This window comes from Telmatherina bonti (genome assembly GCF_933228915.1).
Source record: "Telmatherina bonti genome assembly, chromosome: 5".
Taxonomy (NCBI): Eukaryota; Metazoa; Chordata; class Actinopteri; order Atheriniformes; family Telmatherinidae; genus Telmatherina; species Telmatherina bonti.
The window spans coordinates 3,848,969-3,864,684 of NC_136623.1; the positions used below are offsets into that span (position 1 = coordinate 3,848,969).

The window sequence follows — 15,716 nt, forward strand, 5'->3', positions numbered from 1 at the left end:
TCAGTTCCTGGTTGGATAACATGGAACACTCTTCCTCACACTGGCCTCTGTTCAAGGCCAAACTTCAGACCTTTTTTTTTAAAAAGAACTTTTACTTGTATTTTGTTTGAATGTGTTTTATACTTTTAGTACTTTCTGTGTCTTAATCAGTGTTGTCCTTTTACTACTTTCTATTATATTTCCTTTATTCTAATGTTTTATGTTAAACGCCTTGGTCAGCTGGAGTGCTGTTCTGAGCTGCAATAAAAATCAACTGATTAATGAACACCGCTAACAAATGATTTGCATGCTAACATGTTAAAATATGCTAGCATAGGCTAACAAATGCAAACACATGAACCCATGCTAACAAACGCTAATGCATGCTAACACACACAAGCGTAGAGACTTACTATAATAAGTAACTAGACCAGGTCCAGGACTGAATAAGAAATCACTCAGAGAGACCAGTCCAGGACAGACCAGTCCAGAACTGGATCAGATTTTCCAGACACTCACGTGTTTGAGCTCAAACAGGACGTCTCTGTTCAGCTCGATGCGTTTCCTGTTGCTGTATTTAATGGCCACAATGTTTCCCTGGAAAAAACCAAGACATGACAATCAGAGCCAATGACAACGCTTTCTTTGAAAGGGACTCGAAAACAGGGATCTGATTGGTTCAACACTTCTAGACCAAATCAGGTTTTATGGAAAGTTCCTGGATGAACCAGTTCTTTCTCGTTTCTTATAGCCGACTCATCTTTCAGCAGCTCATCTTCATCATCTTTATCATCAATACCATCAAAATCAACATGATCATCGTCATCATCATCTCCATCACCTTGTAGTACCCGGTCTTTGCAAACACCTGCAGGTTTATGTCTCCAGTCATCAGGGATCCGTAGTTTGATCCTCTCTGAGGAAACAGAAGACATATGAGATGTCAGACAACTGAGGACAGACAGAGGACAGGTCAAACCACCATTCCTCTGTGTGTGTGTGTGTGTGTGTGTGCGCGCGTGCACGCTTACCAGAGACAGTGTGATTCTGCTGCCACTTCGCAGAACTTTATCCAGGTTGCTCTTCTGGATGTCCTCCCAGGAAATCCTCCATAGCTGAGCCACCAGTTCCTTCTCCAGCTTCATCCTCCTGCAGCAGAGAACATCACCATGACAACATCAGTATCATAACAACTGTGGACTGAGGGTCATCAGAACCTTTACATGTCCACAGGTTCACCTGATCCCGTTCTCACCTGTAGATAAAGACGGTGATGGTCAGCATCATGGTGAGGATGAAGAACACCACGATGGACACCATCTGGTGGATGGTGATGGTTTCTGACAGGGAGACAAACAGATGGTCAATGTGGAGTAGTGTCCCCAGAGACACGTGTTGGAAAAATTGGACGTGTTGGAAACATTAGACTTGTTAGACGCGTTGGACACGATGGATGTGTTGGAGACATTGGACGTGTTGGACACATTTTACGGGTTGGACACGTTAGTCGTGTTGAGCACATTGGACGTGTTGGACACGTTGGACGTGTTGGACACGTTAGTCATGTTGGACATTTAAGACGTGTTGGACGTATTGGACGTGTTGGACACATTGGACATGTTGGACACGTTGGATGTGTTGGACACGTTGGACGTGTTAGACACATTGGACGTGTTGGACACGTTGGACGTGTTGGACACTTTAGTTGTGTTGGACACATTGGATGTGTTGGACACGTTGGATGTGTTGGACACGTTGGACACATTGGACGTGTTGGACACGTTGGACGTGTTGGACACGTTGGATGTGTTGGACACTTTAGTTGTGTTGGACACATTGGATGTGTTGGACACGTTAGTCGTGTTGGACGTGTTGGCAGTTCACTGACTTGTGAGACAGACGGGGTTGTCGTTTTTGAACCCGCAGATAGGAATGTCTGGAGGCGGAGCTCCGCCCAGCCAGTGCAGAGACGTTCCTGGAACCTCCATCAGCTGTTCCTCAGAACCGTTGTAGACCAGAGCGATCTGCAGGACCACCACAAGACCAGAAGGAGGCAGAGATCAGTTCTAGTCATACCCTAAAAGAGGCTGTGTCTCCATTCAGGTTCTGCAGACGTCCAAGTGTGGATCCGTCGGCTGCATATGTCATAGTGGCGCCAAGTTCTGTCCGAGTTCAAAGGCTCCTCCCAGTCCTCCCTTCGTTTGGCTCCAGATCAGCTTAAAACACAGTCTACAAGAGATGCATCCTAAGCGCCCTCTCTTATCCCAAGATTTAATTGCTCTGCTGATAGAAAAGAATGAGCGGCAGAGCGCCGGTGTTTGTACCGCATCAGCCAGACCGTTTATTTATTTTCATGTATAAGCACACATATTTGTCCCAGCAGTCAAGCTGGGAGGACAGCGTGTCCAATAACCACAAATTAAAGTCATCTGACAAGGATTATTTTCCATTGATGTTAATGTCAGCTTGACAGGATGAGCTGTCAGCCAGAGGAGAGCTCGTCTAAACCGCCTCCTCCTCATGTTGCTCATTTACACACAAAGGGAAAGAAATCAAATGAACATTACTGGAGCCACCACATAACAGCTCCTCTTGGATCTGTATCTGTGACATAATTATCCATACAGAGTGCACAAAATTTGCTGTGAAGAGCCAAAACTTAACACCTTTTTTTTAAACCATATATATATATATATATATATATATATATATATATATATATATATATATATGTATATATATATATATATATATATATATATATATATATGTATGTATACACATATATATATATATATGTATACACATACATATAGATATATATATATATATCTATATGTATGTATATCTATATGTATGTATATATATGTATATCTATATGTATGTATATATATGTATATGTATATGTATGTATATGTATGTATATATGTATATATATGTATATGTATGTATATATGTATATATATATGTATGTATATATGTATATGTATATATATATATGTATGTATACATATGTATATATATGTATATGTATATATATGTATATATGTATATGTATATATATATGTATATATATATACATATACATACATATACATATATATACATACATATACATATATACATATATATACATATACATATATATGTATGTATATATATATATATATATATATATATATATATATATATGTATATATATATATATATATGTATATATATATATATATATATATATATATATATATATATATATATATATATATATATATATGTATATATATATATATATATATATGTATATTCATGAAGGTCCTTATCACTGTGGATGTCCTTATGTTCTAGGGTGGGGAATTACTGTTAGAAAGTGCTGATGATCTGATGATCTTCCTCTGTACCTGTGTTTTTTGACATACCGTGTAATACCAGTGCTCAATAAAAAATAAATAAGAAAAAAAATTACTGGCACCATTTTCTGACATTTAAAAAGTATTTCTGTGTTTTTGTGGATCAGTAGTTAGATAAACGTTGCAATATGCAGTTGCTAGGCAACGAAGGACTGGACCACTATGGGTAATTCTCGTACACGAGATAGGCCGTCTCGTTTCACTGACGGTAGGTGCAGTTAGGAGTGTACAGACGACGTAGAACTCTTCTTAGCCTATGTCAAAGACCCTGAACTGGGACACAGCTAGTGTTTCCAGGTCCTCAGGATCCACTGCCCTGTTGTAGACAGGTCCTCCAAAACACCTGAGTCAGATTAATAAACTCCTCATAAAGTTCGTTTCAGCCTGTTAACGAGACCTTTATTTCATCCAGGTGTGTTAACCTATAGACATACTCTGCAGGATATCGGTAGGGACTGGATCAAGTGCACAGGTAGTGGACTACCTAGGGTTACGTATAAAACATGCAGGGGGTCCTTAAACCTACTGGATAACATTGTTCTGATCAGTTGGGTTCAGATTCAGATCCGAATCTTGATACTGATTCTAAATCCAATCTGTTCCCAGTGTAATTTTCATTCCTATCTTGTTTTTAATTCCAATCCTGATTCTAATTCTCATTCTGAACCTGATTCTGATCGTGCACCTGGTTGTGGTCCTGCTTGGATCTGACTCCCGTCTGGTTCTGGATGTATTAACCATGTCGATGTGTGTTTACCTGGAAGGTTGTGCTATTGGAGTCCATCAGGTCCCACAGGGCAAAGTCTGTCTCTCGGTCCCCGTTCTCGTCCAGCTGGACCAGTCCTGTAACACCTGAACAACACAAAGTCATGTCAATCAATACTCTGCCAACCCAAACTCAGACCAGAACCAAAGGTTCAGGATCACGTCTCGTAAACTATTTCCCCCACTGCAGGAACCTCTACAAGAACTTCTATTCTATTCTATGCTATTCTACAGTCATTTAGACGCTTTTATCCAAAGTGACTTACATACGAGTGAGAACAACACAAGCATGAAATCAGACAGTAGAGGACATGGTAGGAAGATGCTGGTGGACTGTCCAGTTGGACGCAGGTCCTTCCATGAAACTACAGGTTTTTGGTTTTTTTTCCTTTTTGTTTACTCCCTTCCCACCATATAATATCACCTATGTTACAATACAAAGAATTAATACCATAATGTTTGTTGCAAAGAACTGGACTAAGTGAGTGTAGGTCTGGATTAGGGAGTGAAGGTAGACGGGAGACGTTTCAGTTATTGTTTTGTAAACCAGAAGCAGAGCTCTGAATCTGATGCTCTGCAACTGGAAACCAGTGAAGCGCGATTAGCAGCGGAGTGACATGAACCCGTTTGGGTTGGTTGAAAACCAGACCGGTCCTGATGAAGGTTTTCCTTCCTGGTTCTGGTTCTGATGGAGGTTTTCCTTCCTGGTTCTGGTCCTGATGGAGGTTTTCCTTCCTGGTTCTGGTCCTGATGGAGGTTTTCCTCCCTGGTTCTGGTCCTGATGGAGGTTTTCCCTCCTGGTTCTGGTCCTGATGGAGGTTTTCCTTCCTGGTTCTGGTCCTGATGGAGGTTTTCCTTCCTGGTTTTGGTCCTGATGGAGGTTTTCCTTCCTGGTTCTGGTCCTGATGGAGGTTTTTCTCCCCGATTCTGGTTCCGATGGAGGTTTTCCTTCCTGGTTCTGGTCCTGATGGAGGTTTTCCTTCCTGGTTCTGGTCCTGATGGAGGTTTTCCTTCCTGGTTCTGGTCCTGATGGAGGTTTTCCTCCTGGTTCTGGTCCTGATGGAGGTTTTCCTTCCTGGTTCTGGTCCTGATGCAGGTTTTCCTTCCTGGTTTTGGTCCTGATGGAAGTTTTCCTTCCTGGTTCTGGTCCTGATGGAGGTTTTTCTCCCCGATTCTGGTTCCGATGGAGGTTTTCCTTCCTGGTTCTGGTCCTGATGGAGGTTTTCCTTCCTGGTTCTGGTCCTGATGGAGGTTTTTTCCTTCCTGGTTCTGGTCCTGATGGAGGTTTTCCTTCCTGGTTCTGGTCCTGATGGAGGTTTTCCTCCCTCGTTCTGGTCCTGATGGAGGTTTTCCTTCCTGGTTCTGGTCCTGATGGAGGTTTTCCTTCCTGGTTCTGGTCCTGATGGAGGTTTTCCTTCCTGGTTCTGGTCCTGATGGAGGTTTTCCTCCCTCGTTCTGGTCCTGATGGAGGTTTTCCTTCCTGGTTCTGGTCCTGATGGAGGTTTTACTCCCTCGTTCTGGTCCTGATGGAGGTTTTCCTTCCTGGTTCTGGTCCTGATGGAGGTTTTCCTTCCTGGTTCTGGTCCTGATGGAGGTTTTCCTTCCTGGTTCTGGTCCTGATGGAGGTTTTCCTTCCTGGTTCTGGTCCTGATGGAGGTTTTCCTTCCTGGTTCTGGTCCTGATGGAGGTTTTCCTTCCTGGTTCTGGTCCTGATGGAGGTTTTCCTCCCTCGTTCTGGTCCTGATGGAGGTTTTCCTTCCTGGTTCTGGTCCTGATGGAGGTTTTCCTTCCTGGTTCTGGTCCTGATGGAGGTTTTCCTTCCTGGTTCTGGTCCTGATGGAGGTTTTCCTTCCTGGTTCTGGTCCTGATGGAGGTTTTCCTTCCTGGTTCTGGTCCTGATGGAGGTTTTCCTCCCTCGTTCTGGTCCTGATGGAGGTTTTCCTTCCTGGTTCTGGTCCTGATGGAGGTTTTCCTTCCTGGTTCTGGTCCTGATGGAGGTTTTCCTTCCTGGTTCTGGTCCTGATGGAGGTTTTCCTTCCTGGTTCTGGTCCTGATGGAGGTTTTCCTTCCTGGTTCTGGTCCTGATGGAGGTTTTCCTTCCTGGTTCTGGTCCTGATGGAGGTTTTACTCCCTCGTTCTGGTCCTGATGGAGGTTTTCCTTCCTGGTTCTGGTCCTGATGGAGGTTTTCCTTCCTGGTTCTGGTCCTGATGGAGGTTTTCCTTCCTGGTTCTGGTCCTGATGGAGGTTTTCCTTCCTGGTTCTGGTCCTGATGGAGGTTTTCCTTCCTGGTTCTGGTCCTGATGGAGGTTTTCCTCCCTCGTTCTGGTCCTGATGGAGGTTTTCCTTCCTGGTTCTGGTCCTGATGGAGGTTTTCCTTCCTGGTTCTGGTCCTGATGGAGGTTTTTATGAACTGGGTTGTTTTAAACTGGACTGGTTTGATCCACACGGTGAACTTGTTTCAACTAGAATCTAATGAACTGACAGTTAAAACTGTGTGGCAGGATGATTAGTGTGTGTGTGTGTGGTGTGTGTGTGTGTGTGTGTGTGTGTGTGTGTGTGTGTGTGTGGGGTGTGTGTGTGTGGTGTCTGTGTGTGTGTGTGCGTGTGTGTGTGTGGGGTGTGTGTGTGGTGTCTGTGTGTGTGTGTGTGTGTGTGTGTGTGTGTGTGTGGTGTCTGTGTGTGTGTGTGTGTGTGTGTGTGTGTGTGTGTGTGAGACCTCTGCAAAATCAAAACACACTTAGGCTGTTTCAACTCTCACATCACACATATTGAGCTGTGGGGGCGGGGCCAGAGGTCATGTGATGAGGCACGTGTCGTAGCCAGTCGGAGGATGACATTTAGAGACGAGCTGATTGGATGAAACTGAAATGTCAACAATCTCATTAAGCTCACAAACACACACACCAACACACACTTCGGTTTGGACATCCTGTGACAGACCGGCAAACTGTCCGTGTGTTCCGACCTCTCGCCGGCTAATGACGGGAGAAGCTCCAGCTTCCTGCCAACCTGAACTGGAATACATGTCAGTCACATGACCCTGGCAACACGAGCTATGACGGGCCGCCGGAGTCACATGACAAGTTTTACGAGTTCCTGGTAAGACATTTAGCTTTCCAGGAACGAGTGAGTGTGAGAAAGCGTGTGAAGATTAATGTTTATGAGCTATTAAAAATGAATGATTGATCTGGGTCACCAGCAGCAGGTCTGTTCTCAGTGTGACGTCTCGCAGGTTTACACACACCAAAACAAAACATCCAGGACATAAAGCTGGTCCTTGAGGGACCATGGTCTATAAAATGTCTGATGGTCATGCAGGGACTGTCATGGTGTGAACATGTCTGACCCACATGCGAGACCAAGCAATCCTGGAGAATTAGAATAAGTTTTATTGGAAGGGGGTGGTTCCGGAAGACCCGAAGGCTGGGTTCTTTGTTTGGAGTTGCAGTGAATCAGGGTGATGTCAGGTGATCCGAGAGGACTGGTGTTGGCAGTGGGAGCCAGTGAAGGTCTTTTCGATGGAGGGCGGACAGGCAGCACCAAGACAACCAGATCCAGAGGACTGCCAGTGAATTCAATTCAACTCAATTCAACTTTATTTATATAGCGTCAAATCACGGCAATGCCATCTCAAGATGCTTTACAGACAGAGGGGAAAACATAATGAAGGCCAATTCATAACAGCCTATATAAGGAAACCAACAGATTGAGTTGAGTCCAACTCCATCTCCCATCCTGAGCAAGCACACTGGCGACAGTGGGAAGGAAAAAACTCCCTTTTAACAGGAAGGAAACCTCCGGCAGAACCCGGCTCAGGACAGGCAGCCATCTGCCTCTGCTGTGTGGGGGGAAGAGGACAGAAAGACAACAGACAACAGGAACTGCTACTCCCGGCCAGGGAGACCTGCTGAGACAGGAGACATACATGTTAATGATGCTACACTGTTATGGGGGGAGGGGGGGGGGGGGGGGGGGGGGTAAAAGAAAGAGATAAAGAGAAAAAGAAAGAAGCTCAGTGTATCAGGAAATGTCCCTCAGCAGTCTAAACCTATAGCAGCATAACTAAGGGATGCTAACCATCCCTAGCTATAGGACTTATCAAAAAGATAAGTCTTCAGCCTAGTCTTAAAGGTGGGGAGGGTGTCTGCTTCCCTAACACTAACTGGGAGCTTATTCCATAAGAGAGAGGCCTGATAACCAAAGGCTCTGCCTCCTGCTCGGCTCTTTGAGACTCTAGGAACCACAAGTAAGCCTGCAGTCTGGGAACGAAGTACTCTGCTTGGTATATAAGGAACAATGAGGTCTTTGATATATAGTGGTGCCTGGTTGTGGAGGGCTTTATATGTAAGGAGAAGGATTTTAAATTCTATTCTAGATTCAACAGGCAGCCAATGAAGAGAGTCTAAAACTGGAGAAATATGATCTCTCCTGCTGGTTCTGGTCAGGACTCTGGCTGCAGAATTCTGGATCAGCTGAAGGCTTTTCAGGGCATATTTAGGACAGCCCAGTAATAGAGAGTTACAGTAATCTAGTCTCGAAGTAACAAAAGCGTGAACCAGTTTTTCTGCATCACTCTGAGACAGAATGTCCCTAATTTTGGCTATATTACGTAAATGAAAGAAGGCTGTTTTAGTAACCTGCTTAATATGTGGACCAAAGGACAGGTCAGGGTCAAATATTACTCCAAGGTTTCTCACTGTAGCACTGGAAGCTAAAGTAATGCCATCCAGGTTCATTACAAAACCGGAAAATTTAGCTCTGAGTTTTTCAGATCCAACGAGAATTACTTCAGTCTTATCTGAGTTTAAGACGAGAAAATTTCTAGACATCCAAGTCTTTATGTCTATGAGACAATTTTGTAGCCTATTGGGCTGATTTGTTTCATCTGGTTTAAAGGATAAGTATATCTGAGTATCATCTGCATAACAATGAAAGTTTATTCCATGCTGTCTAATAATTTTGCCTAAAGGGAGCATATATAGCGTGAAGAGTACTGGTCCAAGTACAGAACCTTGAGGAACTCCATGACTTACTGTAGTTTGTGAGGAGGACTTGTCATTTACATGAACGAACTGAAGTCTATCAGATAAATATGATTTAAACCAGCTTAACGCTGTACCTGTAATTCCAACCACCTGTTCTAGTCTCTGTAACAGAATGTTATGATCGACTGTATCAAATGCAGCACTAAGATCAAGCAAGATAAGTACGGACACAAGTCCTTTGTCTGAGGCCATAAGAAGGTCATTAGTAACTTTCACCAATGCTGTCTCAGTGCTATGATGAGCTCTAAATCATGACTGAAACTCCTCGCATAAATTATTTCTGCTCAGGTGGGCATGTAGCTGAGCGGAAACTATTTTCTCCAGAATTTTGGACATAAATGGGAGGTTAGATATAGGTCTATAATTTGCTATCACCTCTGGATCCAGAGATTGCTTTTTAAGTAAAGGCTTGATTACAGCAGTTTTAAATGATTGTGGTACATATCCTGTCACTAAAGACATATTGATAAGATTTAGTAGTGATGTATTAATTAAAGGGAAAATGTCCTTAAAGAGGCTCGTTGGGAGAGGGTCTAAGATACAGGTGGATGGTTTAGATGAAGCTATTATTTTAGTTAGTTCAGAGGGTTGGACAGGACAGAAACTATTTAGACACAAGTCAGATCCTGGTTCTAAGGATGCTTCGGAGACCACAACAGGCTCAACATTATAGGTAGAAGGAAGAGTATTGTGGATTTGATCTCTAATAGTATCAATTTTATTCCTGAAAAAATACATGAAATCATCCCAGCTAAGTGAGAAAGGAATACATGGCTCCTCAGCGCTCCGGCTCCTAGTAAGCCTGGCTACAGTGCTGAAAAGAAACCGAGGGTTGTTTTTGTTTTCCTCTATCAATGATGAATAATAAGCTGTTCTTGCCGTACGTAAGGCTTTTTTGTATACAATTAAACTTTCTTTCCAGGTTAAGTGAGACTCCTCTAATCCTGATGAACGCCATCTGTTTTCCAAACGCCTTGATGCCTGTTTTAGAGCTCGAAGCTGGGAATTAAACCAGGGAGCCTTCATAATCTTACCTAATTTCTTCTTCTTTAGGGGAGCAACATTATCCAAGGTTGTACGCATTGAAGCTGTTATAGTATCAGCATGTTGATCAATCTGAGCAGGAGTAAGGCTTAAAGGGGGACTCTCAGTCATGCTAACACATGGTAGAGGGGAAAAAATTGATTCAATTGATTGTTTAAATTTTGTAATATTATTGTCTGATAAACATCTACTATAGTAGAATTTATTTTTGGTCAGTGAGTAATCAAATAAAGTGAATTCAAAGGTTAATAAGAAGTGATCGGACAAGACAGGGTTTTGAGGAAATACTTTGAGCTTATCAGTCTCAATACCAGATGTTAGAACCAGATCAAGAGTATGACCATGAGAGTGAGTGGCTCCATGGACATTTTGTGAAAACCCAACTGAGTTTAGAATAGAGCTAAAGGAAATGTTTAAACTATCATTTTCATCGTCAACATGAATATTAAAATCACCTAGTACAATGACCTTATCAGTAGTCAGCACTAACTCAGACAAGAGATCAGAGAATTGGGTCAGAAACTCGGAGTAAGGTCCAGGTGGGCGATACACTAATGCTAAAAGGAGCGGTTTCTCTCAATTCTATTTTGGATGAGATAAATTTAATGTCAGGAATTCAAAGGATTTATAGTTAGTTTTGTGCTTAGGATTAATTAATAATTCTGACTGAAAAATAGCTGCAACACCTCCTCCTCTGCCTGTAGTTCTAGGAATGTGAAAGTTTAAATAGTTAGCTGGCGTAGCTTCATTAATACTAACATAATCCTCTTGCTGTAACCAGGTTTCCGTAAGACAGAATAAATCAATGTGGTGATCACCTATCAAGTCATTGACTAATAAAGACTTATTTGGGAGGGATCTGATATTCAGTAGGCCACACTTTATTGTCTTATTTTCAGATTTTATTAGATCCATTGTTTTTATTTTTATGAGGTTTTCACGATTAACCCCAGAAGTGTTTTTGTGTTGTTTAATTCTTACTGCTGGGGAGTTGTATAAGGTCAGAATGGGGTTTTGGGTGGGCGGCGGCAGGTGGGAAGCTGCAGAAAAGTGTGTAGGACTACAATTCTGCCTCCTGGTCCCAACCCTGAGTTGTCAATTTAGCTAGGAGAAAATTCCAGGTTATTGGTTATGGAAGAAGTGATTGCTGGAGATGAATGCCGCTGGGAGGAAATCACGGGGAGCTCAGGGGAATCCAAGATGTGGTTTTCTGGAAAAAAAAGAATTCTTAAAGTTTCTCGAGAAAGCTGGAGGACACAGGAAATCCCTGGAGGGCGTCAGTTTTACCACAAGGCTCAACGCTCAAGGGACTGGCAGTGAGCTCCAGACATAGTGCTGGGTAGTAGATCACAAATCTTCCACAGGCCTGCACACCTGTGGGGAAAAACATCACCCTCCAGAAAAGGTTCCTCTTTCACCCTCTGATGGAACCTGAAAAATACCTCAGAACCCATACCCCTGACAGGTCTGGAGAAGGTCACACAGACTGGAGAAGGAGCAACATGGAGGGTTCCACCTGGATCAGGTGTCAGTCAACTCCTAGCCAGTCTGGATGGAACTGGACATGATGTTCCAGAGGAGCTGGACAGGATTCAGGTCTATAGCATCAAACTTTCATCATGCAGGACCTGCTGAGATAGTCCAGCCGCATTAGGACGAGCATTGTCCTGCATCAGAAGCTGCATCTGGTCTGACATTAAAGGGTTCCTATTCTGGTATGTGGAGTTTTCTGAGCTTTCTACAGTGTTACAGTGTTGAATCCTCATCAGACATGTGAACGACACTGTTTTTTTTATCACCTAAACGCATGTTTGAGTTTGAGGTTGAGTTCCAGCATTCTCTCCGTTCAGTTTCCATGGCGACGAAAAACGTGTTGTTTTAGAGTTTTTTTCTATGTGGAAATCCTTGTGACGTCCCGGGGGATAAGGTTCAGTGATTGGTTACCTTCTACTGGTTAACAAGGGCATGTACAAATACATCAGGCGGGTGGAAAACGTGGGATAAAGTTATTTCCAACGATGGCTGGTGAGTTTACCAAAGAGAGACATCCTGCTGCATTCGTTGCTGTGGGTTGCTGTTTTCCACTTCGTTTTCAGGCTCTGATTCAGGTTCCAACATGTAGGGCTGGATGCTATGTGTTGACATGGTAGTTTGTTTTTTTATTGAGTTCATATGAGCCTAATCCTTCTGTTTATGAGACGTTACAATGACGGTGAAAGCAGGTGCGGTGCGCGCTCCCGATGTAGTGCAGTGGCGGGAGGCGGGGCTTAATGCGGAAGAGTCTCAATCCACTCGTTTTGCCCGCAGGGTGATCTGACAGCCTACGGAGAGGGTCGGTCTGAAGTAAATAAAGCCATTTGTGACAATAACTCCATCAATCCCAGCCCTTCTGGTCTCAGAAATAATAATAAATTAGCCTGAAATGCACAGAATAGTTCCACTCTAAGGGCGGGCGGTCGCGTTAAACCTCAGCATTGTCCCGACAGAAGTCTGCCTCCTGGATGCTCCATCTGCTTGTTTCTGTTCTGTTCTATTCTATTCTACAGTCATTTAGACGCTTTTATCCAAAGTGACTTCCATACGAGTGAGAACAACACAAGCAGGAAATCAGACAGTAGAGGACATGGTAGGAAGATGCTGGTAAATGGACTTGTACTTCTATAGCGCTTTTCTAGTCATACAGACCACTCAAAGCGCTTTACACTACTTGTCACATTCACCCATTCGCACACACACTCACTCAACACACTCATACCCCGATAGGCACATCGGGGGGCAGTTTGGGGTTCAGTGTCTTGCCCTAGGACACTTCGGCATTTCAGGGGAAGCCTGGAATCGATCCCCCAACTTACCAGTTGAAGGACAACTCCTGAGCTACAGCCGCCCCACTGTCCAGTGGTCCTTCCATGAAACTACAGGTTTTTTTTTGTTTTGTTTACTCCCTTCCCATCCCATAATATCACCTATGTTACAACACAAACAATTAATACCATAATGTTTGTTGCAAAGAACTGGACTAAGTTCTCCAACTTTCCAACAAATAAAGCTATACTAAGTGTTGAAGTTCTCCTTGAAGAGCTGAGTCTTCAACTGGGTCTTAAAAGTAGACAGGGACTCTGCAGAGCGGACAGAGTTTGGGAGATCATTCCACCATCGTGGAACAACAGAGGAAAAGAGTCTGGCTGGTGATTTAGTCCCACGTATTGGTGGTAACACGAGGAGTCTTTCACTGGTGGAACGTAGCTGTGGAGAGGGAGTGTAGGTCTGGATTAGGGAGTGAAGGTAGACGGGAGACGTTTCAGTTATTGTTTTGTAAACCAGAAGCAGAGCTCTGAATCTGATGCTCTGCAACTGGAAACCAGTGAAGCGCGATTAGCAGTGGAGTGACATGAACCCGTTTGGGTTGGTTGAAAACCAGACGCGCTGCTGGTTCTGGATCATCTGCAGAGGTTTAACCAGCATGCAGGCAGACCTGCCAGTAGGGAACTGCAGTAATCCATGTGTGAGATGACCACAACCTGAACCAGAAGCTGAGTCGTGTGTTCTGTCAGGTACGTCTGATTCTCTTGATGTTGTAGAGAGCATATCAGCAGGTACGGGCAACCGAGGCAACATGGACCTTAAAGGTCCACTGGTCATCCACCATGACACCCAGATTCCAGGCAGCAGGAACAAGTGTGATAGAGGGGGGGTTTTCAGGCTCGGTCCCACCGGCTCCCCCTGACTGGATGGGGGGGCTCTGGCTGGCAGATGCCGGCTGGCTCCGGGGTGGAAACTCCATAAAATAAAGATTTAATCAGAATTATGAGGGAAATGTTTCCATCTGGAAAACGGATGAAGTGGAAACCAGCAGCAGCCGACCGGCGTTCTGCTGCGTTCACGCCGCTGACGTTAGCGACAGAAAGATGGCGACCAGCAGGTCTGCAAAACTTTGTTCACTGACCGTAGAAGGTTCGATTCCACATCCGGCTGGTGACCGCTGTTCCTCCGGGCCGGGCGCCAGACGGCGACACGGTCTCATGCAGAGCACGGGCGTAGAGGATCAGGCCGTCGTAGAAACTTCCGGCAATGATGTTCATCTGGTGGGAAGATGGAGGAAACATCCCATAATAACATCTGGAATCATTACAGCAAGGAGCTGACAGCTTTATGCAGGATCAATACTCTGATTGATCAGCTGATTTTATTCTGATTGGAGCTTCAATCAGATCAAAGTTCCTCATGACCTCCCTCCACTCATCTTCATCATCAGCATTATCATCATCATCATCATCATCATCACCCTCATCATCTCCGTCATCATCCTCATCATCATCATCATCCTCATCATCATCATCATCCTCATCATCTTCATCATCCTCATCTTCATCATCATCTTCATCATCATCCTCATCATCATTTCATCTTCACCTCCCGTGGGCCCACCATCTGCGGGAGGAGCCGTAGGGGTCGGGTGCAGTGTGAGCTGGGCGGCAGCAAGGGGCGGGGACCCTGGCGGTCCGATCCCCGGCTGCAGAAGTTGGCTCTAGGGACGTGGAACATCACCTCTCTGGTGGGGAAGGAGCCTGAGCTTGTGCGCGAGGTTGAGCGGTTCCGGCTAAATATATTTGGACTCACCTCGACGCATGGCTTGGGCTCTGGAACCAGAACCCTCGAGAGGGGCTGGACCTTCTTCCACTCTGGAGTTGCTCATGGTGAGAGGCACCGAGCAGGTGTGGGCATTCTCATCAGCCCCCAGCTTGGTGCCTGCACGTTGGGGTTTACCCCGGTGGATGAAAGGGTAGTTTCCCTCCGCCTCCGGGTGGGGGGACGGGTCCTGACTGATGTCTGTGCTTATGCACCGAACAGCAGTTCAGAGTACCCACCCTTTCTGGAGTCCTTGGAGGGAGTGCTGGAGGGTGCTCCTTCTGGGGACTCCATTGTTCTGCTGGGGGACTTCAATGCTCACGTGGGCAATGACAGTGAGACCTGGAGGGGAGTGATTGGGAGGCATGGTCCCCCCCCTCTGAACCCAAATGGTGTTTTGTTATTGGACTTCTGATCTCGTCATGGATTGTCCATAACGAACACCATGTTCCAACATAAGAGTGTCCATATGTACACCTGGCATCAGGATTCCCTGGGCCGCAGTTCAATGATCGACTTTGTAGTCGTATCGTCGGACCTGCGGCCACATGCCTTGGACAATCGGGTGAAGAGGGGGGCGGAGCTTCAACTGATCACCACCTGGTGGTGAGTTGGCTCAGATGGTGGGGGAGGAAGCCGGTCAGATCTGGCAGGCCCAAACGTGTTGTGAGGGTCTGCTGGGAACGTCTGGCTGAGTCCCCCGTCAGAGCGAGCTTCAACTCCCACCTTCAGCAGAGCTTCGAACATGTCCCGAGTGAGGCGGGGGACATTGAGTCCAAATGGGCTGTGTTCCGTGCCTCTATTGCTGAGGCGGCCGGCCGGAGCTGTGGCTGTAAGGTCGCTGGTGCC

At 44.9% G+C, this 15,716-nt stretch overlaps 1 protein-coding gene across 2 annotated transcripts in view; it reads right to left on the reverse strand.

Moving 5' to 3' along the window:
• The window catches only part of LOC306756480 (atrial natriuretic peptide receptor 1-like), an 83,320-nt gene that overhangs the window by 41,903 nt on the left and 25,701 nt on the right, over positions 1-15,716 (reverse strand). For both annotated transcript variants that reach the window (XR_013771322.1, XM_079241214.1), the window contains exons 5-11: positions 14,185-14,320; positions 4,144-4,238; positions 1,868-2,003; positions 1,235-1,319; positions 1,011-1,128; positions 821-895; positions 499-576 (exon numbers count right to left, since the gene is read on the reverse strand). Coding sequence is in view for 1 of the 2 variants with exons in the window: in XM_079241214.1 (XP_079097340.1) it covers positions 499-576; positions 821-895; positions 1,011-1,128; positions 1,235-1,319; positions 1,868-2,003; positions 4,144-4,238; positions 14,185-14,320 (723 nt within the window). In the remaining variant the exon portion in view is untranslated. The remainder of the gene's footprint in view (positions 1-498; positions 577-820; positions 896-1,010; positions 1,129-1,234; positions 1,320-1,867; positions 2,004-4,143; positions 4,239-14,184; positions 14,321-15,716) is intronic.